At 38.4% G+C, this 9,420-nt stretch overlaps 1 protein-coding gene across 1 annotated transcript; it reads left to right on the top strand.

Annotated features, from left to right (window-relative positions):
- Nucleotides 1-6,289: 6,289 nt before the first annotated feature.
- On the top strand, nt 6,290-9,063 carry LOC118744163 (cytochrome c oxidase assembly protein COX15 homolog). Its single transcript, XM_036476954.1, has 4 exons — nt 6,290-6,485; nt 7,795-7,918; nt 7,983-8,115; nt 8,176-9,063. Exons 1-4 carry the CDS (start codon nt 6,378-6,380, stop codon nt 9,026-9,028), a joined length of 1,218 nt encoding a protein of 405 aa, XP_036332847.1. The 5' UTR covers nt 6,290-6,377; the 3' UTR covers nt 9,029-9,063.
- Nucleotides 9,064-9,420: the final 357 nt, after the last annotated feature.

Here is a 9,420-nt window from a genome sequence, read left to right as displayed (position 1 = left end):
TCGGTTAAATGCAGCGATGTTGATAATATGCCAGTAGCCACAGTCAGTGGCTTTCAAACTTCGCAGCGTTCATTCCGTAGATCAGCTGCTACGTGCCATCAGCAAACACTGCTGAAATATCTGCCTGTCAAATTGAAAGGGCCGAAAGGCGAAGTGACGGTCGTTGCGTTCATCGATGAAGGAGCTAAAATATCATTGATGGAGGAGAGTATTGCAAACACCATTGGAGTGAAGGGTAAAACTGATATGCTTCGCTTGAAATGGATTGGCAATCAAACGACAAGTGAACAATCGCGGCGAGTGTCATTGGAAATCGCCGGTGTTTTTGCAGAATCCACAGCATATCAAATGAGCGGCGTACGAACAACAAAGAAATTGTATTTGCCGCCGCAGACTTTGAACTTAGGCGAACTCATTTGTCAACACGAACAGCTGAGAGCTGCAAATATTTTTGATTATTGCAACGCAACTCCACAGCTATTGATTGGTTTGCCACATACGCATTTGATTCGACCGATTAAAGTTATGAATATTGATGAAGGATTTGCAGCACATCAAACAAAATTGGGATGGACAGTTTTTGGGTCCAATGAAGAAAGTGCTACTGATTTCACTGTGAGTCATGTAAACATTGAAATGTTGGAGTAGCATGAACTAAATAAGCGAATCGGCGAATATCTTGCTACCGATAATTTTGAGGTGAAATCAGTGCCAATGGTCCGATCCGATGCTGATATTAGAGCAGAAAAATTGCTTAGAGCTATTGACAATTTTATTTCGATTTCGTCAAGGAAAAGTAGCCCTATGTGGAGACATTCGGGAAATGTTTCACAGGGTACTGATTCGCAACGAAGATCAGAATTCTCAGCGTTTTTTATGGAGAGGAGGGAACTGCCACCGGTCACCCGACGTGTACGTTATGAGTGTTATGATCTTTGGATCAATTAGTTCACCCTGCTCGGCGCAATATCTAAAGAATTTGAACGCTGAAGCTTTTCGCAACACTTTTCCTAAGGCAGTCGAAGCTATCGTCGACCGCCACTATGTCGATGACTACATGGATAGCTTCGATGAACTTGGCGAAGCGACTGAAATCACTAAGAAAGTTATTGAAATACACGCCTCTGGGGGTTTTGAACTGAGAAATATAATTTCGAATTCCGTCGAGCTTATGCAGGCTGTTGGTGGTAGTTCAGCGCCGCTTACGCAAAGCGAAATTAGCACATGTGAGGGTGAAGGTGCAACTGAGAAAGTACTTGGCATGAATTTCAAATGTTCAAAATAGGACTACTTTTGTTTCAAGCTGTCGTTCGCTAGGGTGCCAAAGTCTGTGTTAGATGGTTCTCGTAAGCCAACGAAAGGGGGAAATGCTCAGTGCGCAAAGGTGTTATTACAACGGTTGTGGCAACGCAACGTGGATTGGCATGAGCCCATTCCGGACGATATATACGAGAAGTGGTTTCATTGGTACAAAGGTTTAAGAACCATATAAGGTTTGAAGGTACCGCGATGTTATCATCCAAAATTTTTCAACGCCAAATCAGACATTCAGCTACATATATTTGTTGATGCAAGTGAGCTTGCACTCCCAGCCGTTGCTTACTGGCGCATCAGCTATGACAATAAAACGGATGTCGTGTTTACCGCTGGGCGGTCAAGGTGTAGCCCGCTTAAGCCGCTGTCTATACCACGACTAGAACTACAGTCCGCTGTTTTAGGAGTGCGGTTGAAGGAAGCCATTGATACTGGCCACGATGTTAAGCCTAATAAGATAATATTTTGGACGGATTCCAAAACGGTAATCCAATGGATTAGATCTGACCCCAGGTGTTATAAACAGTTCATTGCCCACCGTATATCAGAAGTTCTGCAGTCGTCAGAGGTACCCCAATGGAGATGGGTGCCGGGTAGTGATAATCCGGCTGATGATGCGACGCGTCCAAAGACCTTCTTCGCAAACTGTAAATGGGTTAATGGACCACAATTTTTGAAGTGGAATGAAGATTGTTGGCCCGCTGCTCCAAATGACTTTGCTGAGAAAGAAATCAATCTCGAGTTGCGATCTAAGACATTATTTACAGTACAGATAGATGATACTATAATTCCTTTTGATAAATTTACAAACTTACACAAATTTCTCCGAATAATGACATGGGTTCGAATTGCAATAATAAAGTTTCGAGCCCTGGCATGTAACAAAGATTCTGTCGTACCTAGTTCGTTGTCAGGGCCTCAGATCAAACAAACTGAGGTTCTGGTTTGCCGCCTAGTCCAAGAAGTCAAGTTTTTGGATGAAATGCAGACGTTGCGCAAAGGTGCATCCGTAAATAAAAACAGTTCACTGTACAAATTATGTCCGACGTTGGGTGATGAAGGAGTTATACGTCTGGGAGGCCGAATCGATTACGCCGACTGCGTATCTGCGTCAACTAAGCGACCAGTAATATTGCCAAAAGGTCATCTGTTTTCTCGCATGGTAGTCAGACATTACCATGAAATGTTTCGTAACCATAACTTCGAAGCAACGATTGCCGCCATACGTTGCAAGTATTGTATCCCAAGCATTCGCCGCCTGTTAAGATCTATTAAAGTAAACTGTCAGCTGTGCAAAAATTTGTCAGCTGTTCCGCAAACGCCATTGATGGGTCAGCTCCCTAAAGACAGACTTACTCCATTCGTAAGACCGTTTTCATACACAGGCGTAGATTACTTTGGACCAGTCATGGTTTCCATCGGACGTCGACATGAAAAACGATGGGTAGCCATATTCACATGCCTTACGGTCAGAGCTATTCACTTAGAGCTAGCGAAGGATTTGTCCACAGACGCCACAATTGTTGTATGCCGTAATTTCATTAATCGAAGGGGCGTCCCTAGTCGTATGAGGAGCGATCGAGGCACGAACTTCGTTGGTGCTAGCAAAGAAATGTGGGTTCAGGTTGAGAAGGGCATTGAGGACGAATGCTGTCGCAGGGGTATCGAGTGGTTGTTTAATGCTCCGGCAAATCTATCGGCAGGTGGCGTATGGGAGCGAATGGTCCGCACGGTGAAGCGAGTCCTGCAATTCACATTAAAGGAAAGAGCTCCGCAGGTGGAGACTTTACAAAGCCTCCTTATTGAAGCAGAGAATTTGGTGAATTCTCGTCCGTTAACGCACGTTCCGCTGGAGAGCATCGACGACGAACCGCTTACACCAAACAACTTCCTATTGGGGTGTCCTAACTTCGTTCAAACAGCTGAGGTGCCAGAGATGGGGTGTTTGAGAAAGCAATGGAATGTAGCACAGCAGCTAAAGCAAACGTTCTGGAAGAGATGGGTTCTCGAATATCTTCCGGCTTTGACAAGACCAGCAAAGTGGTTCAAACGAGTTAAACCGATATGTGTTGGTGACGTCGTAATCGTATGCGACGACAATGAAAGCCGTAGTCAGTGGAAGAAAGGCATCGTGTTGGAGACAACAGTGGCTGCGGATGGTCAAGTGAGGTCAGTGGTGGTGCAAACCACTGCGGGAAATCTAGGACGGCCTGCATCAAAGATTGCCGTACTCGATGTAAAGGGTAATTCTCTCGTCAGCGATTCGAATCACGGAGAGGAGAATGTTACTGATAAAACTTAGATTCTGGATAATACCGGTTTATTTGCTAAACACTTTGTACTGAATACTTTGATATCGATTTATTTATTCTTTTCTAAAACTATGTACTATTATATGCAACTCTGCATAATTTGTAGCCATATTGTTTGTACGCTTCCGGTTCTTTCTTTTGGAACGAATCACACGAAGAGCACGAATAAGTAAGTTGCTTCAGATTGTAATGAATTTTCTTTTTTACTGATCAAATTTTATCCACATCCATCAGATATTAAAACTATACAAAACTGTATTGTTATAAATATTTCGTGCGTTTCATTTAAATTGGTCGCCGTCTTCAACAGCGGGTGTTACGTCAAATTTCAATTCGCTCTAAAGTTTACATGTATTTTGTTTTTGCTTTTGATAGGTGTGCTGTCAAATCAGTAAAAGCAAAACCAAAATACATGTAAGGCGAAGAAATCAGCTGATTTTACAACACCATCTTGTATAAATTCGCCTTGGTCAAAATGATGCGTTCGTTGTAATATGAATTCGCCTTGTTTACAACAAACACATCACTTTGACCAAGGCGAATTTATACAAGGGGGTGTTACTGGCGAATTTAGATTTTCGCCGCGGTACTTCTTAATGTCCAAGGCGAATGTATATAAGGTGGTGTTGATGTTGATGTTTGTTGTAAACAAGGCGAATTAATATTACAACAAACACACTATTTTGACATTAAGTACAGCGGTGAAAATCTAAATTCGCCATCAACACCACTTGTTTAAATTCGCCTTGGCGATCACCCTATATAAGGCGAATTTATAAATTCGCCTTGACCTTGTATAAATTCGCCTTGATAGAAACGAGACTGATGGCACAGTATATACAGTAATAAACCTTCTCGCAGTTTTTCACCATTTGGTCCCCGAGGAGTACTTTTGGGTTGTGTGCAGCGCTTTCGTTTTGTTCGCACGGCAACACTTACTGTGAGGAATTTCGAGTCATGATTAGAAAAAGTTCATTTCGAGGATAAAATATACATAATTATGTGTTATTTACGAACAAAATGTAGGTGAAGTATAATATTCATCTTTAATGTATGCTGATATACATGCTTAATGAGGAATAATATCAATAGTTAAGTACGTAATTAACGCTTGTGTTTTATAAACTGGAAAACTCAAATCGTAATTATAGCATTGAATGGAGTTTTCTAAACGTAAGTTTAAAATAAAAAAAGTCCATTGTAAGATTATATTTTTATGAAAAGCGTAAATTTTGTGAATTTATCAAGCAAAATTCTAAATTTCCGAATATATTAAAGTTTTTATTAAAAAAAAAAACAAGGTTTGTATAGCTATACAGAGCCCAATGCCTGCCAGCGCATCCGCCCAGACAGTCCATTAAGCACACCCAAGTTTGAGTGATCTACAAGTTACAAGCGTTTTCAGCATTTAACAGTTCATTATCATGTACGGTGTAATATTAATTATTATACACTGAACTATGAACTATGAGCTATCTGTACTAGTATCTATAATAATAGACAATTATTTGCAATGTTTTTACACTTTTGCAATTAGTTTCGGGCACTATTACACATTCATGACTTGCGCCACTCGGCCATAGTACGGTTGTTGCTCCCTTTCATACCACAGTAATTTTGTATACAACTCTGAATCAACATTCTCATTTTCAACCCTGATCAGATTTTACCCCCGAGGAGTACTCAAAAAGGTTTATTACTGTATATACCATGATAAAAATATAGTGAGGTAGAACCGCCGAGAGTCACTTTTAAAATTCTTGACGTTTCCAAACAATTTAATTTTTAAATTTACTCACAAGCTCACACACACATTTTCATTTTCAATCGCAAGCAACAACAATTTCGAACAATTTCAATTTTTTGTTTTCACTTTTATATGATTTTAAAATGTTGGCAAACTTCAAAAACAAATCATGGCCGACAAATTGAGAGAACGGTTCTACCTTGCTATGTTTTTATCATGGTATATACTGTGTTGATTAGAGGTGCAAAACTATCGATAGTCAGACCATCGATAGTTTTCGATATTATTTTCAAAACTATCGATATATCGTCGATAGTATCGTATTTATATGGTTTTCGCTCAATTTTCGTATGAAGATTTCCTTAAGAATATATTTCGAAACTACGTTTGGATATTCTTGTAAACTACTGTACACTTTTTTTAATTGTTTAACCGTTAAGTTAGAAGTAAAGTTATTGAAAATTTGAAATGAATTGAAATGGAAAAAAATTGGGCATACTGAAATTTTATATTTGTGGTTTTAGATATCCTCCGTCATATATAAGGCATTCATCAAGTAAATTTCAATTTTAGAAGAGGAAACCATTTTTTATCTGAGAATTAATGGTTTTTATTTACCTTTTCGTAAATAGTAAATAGTGGTGGTAAATATTGAAAGTTTTGGTATAAATTAATTTGTATCAGTTTTTAGCGGTATTTTAAAAGATGCAAGGTTTTCCGTCATTTTCGAAATTTGACATTACTCTTTTAAAAAAGTAGCAACCAAATTTTTAGTTCAACTTGGATGTTTAAGAGAAATGAAAAGAAAAAAAGAAATAAAACTAAAATAAATACTGAATCACATGTCTGTCGGACTATCGATAGGACCAAAAAACAATCGATAGTAGGGAAAAATAAAAAACATCGATACTATCGATAGTGCCATCGATAGTTTTGCACCTCTAGTGCTGATGGTGAAATGAGCGAATACGTCAATTAGTTAATTTGTTATAAATTTTCAAATTATGTTCGGGTGTTCACGAATTCTTCTAAACAAAAATGGAATTTTCACTGCTGCTTGCCGGAGTGCATTATACCGACGTAACCATTTACTTAACATCCGATTTCAAAAGGTAAAATATTCACTCAACTTTGTTTATGTACATACACATGTACATTCGTAATGACATATAGTTGCGTTCCAGATGCTTTACGATTTGCCGGTTTTACAGGAAAAGGTGGAAGATGGTCACCTGGAACGGTTTCCTGTACAAACCTCCAAATCGTGAAGCATTTGGAACGCATCTTATATGTTATTAAGAATGGTTATGGTATCCGTAAATACCCACCAACCAATTTGTTTCGATTTTCTTTACTGAAATCGTTACGTCGCATCTAAAGATTTTTCGGGTGCTGTTTATGAATTTGTACAACGATTTTGGGTTGCTGTGCCCAAACGCGTGAATCGAATCAAAAAACTTTTACACACACTTGTAGACAACAGTTCACGCTTTATTACAAAAATTTAATTTACTTAATCTGTGCACTAATTTAACAATAATGTCGGTTGGAAATATGGTATTTGTTGCAAATTTTTGTTATACATTTTTATATACAATATATTTTTATAAAACACCCAGTAACCAAAATAGACATCACTGGGGCGGCAGCCCCAGGTTTACCACACAGAAAGGGAATTCTAGTTACCTCATCCTTTCCCAAGGTTACATCACTGGGACGGTAGCCCCAGTTATGTCACACAGACATAAGGGTTATAAGGGTTATAATCCCTAAGCGTGGCCGAAGGCCGCCTACGCAGAAAGGTGTTCAGCCCCCCTTCTTCGGACGCATGATTAACTTTGTTTTTTCCTTGCAAAAAATATAAAATTCCCCTACTTTTCATAAAGCGGCGTCAATCCTCTTTCGTTTAGGGGGGATTTGTGGGGCCCACACCCACTCCCCCCCCGCCCCCACCCCTAAATCGTTGTACAAATAGCTAAACAATTCCCAATTTTTCCGAAAACAACGATGATGAAATAAAAATTATTTATTCCACCATGATCAGCACCGAGTTCTGAAAAGTCTGATTTCCGACAAATTCCGATGCCTTTGTTTAGTGGGTAAATATAATTGATATCGCAAATTTATATTAATATATAATATGTACACGTCGTTACCTTAATTCACAAAGACCTTAACCAGCACTTTACGAAACTGCGTTTTGTACAAATTTTGATAGGCTATCTTAAAATACATTTTATTTCTAAAAATTGGAAAGTGTTAGTATCAAAAACAGTGTTAGTATCTTAAGTTTATGATCTACTTTTTTTAATGTTTTTTGCTTCTGTAAAATAGAAAATTTGCTAATTAAGGCCTTTGTGAATTAAGGCAACTTTATGTAGTTCGATATACCTTCTTATTTTTCTCATATATGTATCGCAGGACATTAATTTAAATACGAGTATTTGGAGTATTCGCTGCAATAGCACACAGAGGAGGGGTGAAAAAATTATTGGAGCTTGGTTGCTTGGTTGTAGTGGTATGGTGTATGTCGCAGTGGCTCTAGGTATGTTTTACTTCCCTTCAGATGGAATTTATTTATTTACAATTTTAAAATTGCATTTAAATAGGTGGCGTAACTAGGCTAACTGAGTCAGGCTTATCGATGGTGAACTGGAAATTGCTTGGCGAAAAAAAGCCATCAAACTTGGATGAATGGAAAGCTGAATTCCATAAATACCAGCAATTCCCTGAATTCAAGATGTAAGTTGAATTGTTTTGGATAATAATTATTACATTAGGTACATTTTCTTCAATTTTTAGGAAAAATAGGTCAATGACTTTAGAAGAGTTCAAATTTATATATATGATGGAATATATACATAGAATGTGGGGACGCGGGATTGGCGCTGTTTTTGCTATTCCAGCTATTTATTTTTGGAGACGGGGATATTTTACCAATGCAACTAAAAAATATATTTTAGTACTTGGAGCACTTATTGGCCTACAAGGCCTTATGGGTTGGTTTATGGTCAAATCTGGGCTTGAGGACAAATTTCAGGACATAAACGATGTACCTAGAGTGTCACAATATCGATTGGCTTCACATCTGGGCGTCGCATTTATCATATATAGTTTATTTTTGTCATCAGGTTTGAGAAAATTTATGCCACCTGCGAATATTGTCACGTCTTCAAAAAACGTTTTTCGTTTGAAAAACTTAGCTTATGTGACTAAGGGACTTGTATTTCTTACGGCGATATCTGGAGCTTTCGTTGCGGGTCTAGATGCTGGATTAGTATACAATTCCTTTCCAAAAATGGCTGATAAGTGGATTCCTGACGACATTCTATCATTTGAACCTGTGCAAAGGAATTTCACGGAGAATCCGACAACAGTCCAATTTGATCACAGGATATTGGGAATAACTACTGTTGTGGCAGTTTCCTTACTATGGATGTATTCAAAGAGATGTATTTTGCCAAAACGTGCTCGTTACGCTGTAAATACCACGATGGCTATGGCTTGGTTGCAAGCAACTTTAGGTGTAACCACGTTGTTAAATCACGTTCCTGCTCCTCTCGCTACAGCTCATCAGTCCGGTTCCCTTCTGTTGTTGTCTCTTGCTCTTTGGCTAAGCCAGGAATTGCGTTTATTAAAGTATATTCCTAAATAAAATACGGAAAATATGTTAAGAAGTATAAATACGTACTTTAATGTTTTTATATAGTTAATGTATTTGACAACATTGTGTCGGTAACGTCGGCAATAGTACGGTGCTCCTTCCCAAAGCGATGTTGGTCCATTCGCTATGCTCCCAGGAATGGAACTTTTTGTGTACATAAGGTTGCAAGTCACTCAAAATCTTGAGGAGTGCAAGAAAGCTATAAAATATAAAATGATAGTTTGAAATAGCGAAAGAGAAAACAGTATTTTGCATACTGTATTTATATGTGATTGCTGCGATCGCGTAAAATTGTTCGCCTCACTTTTTCATTTGTTTGCTGCTCATTATTGGGCAAAACATCTAATAAAACAATTGAACAGTTACCTACTAGCTCTCTCAGT

This window comes from Rhagoletis pomonella, unplaced genomic scaffold, assembly GCF_013731165.1.
Source record: "Rhagoletis pomonella isolate Grant_MI unplaced genomic scaffold, Rhpom_1.0 Rhpom_scaffold_00008, whole genome shotgun sequence".
NCBI classification, from domain to species: domain Eukaryota; kingdom Metazoa; phylum Arthropoda; class Insecta; order Diptera; family Tephritidae; genus Rhagoletis; species Rhagoletis pomonella.
This window is presented reverse-complemented; position numbering and strand designations above follow the sequence as displayed.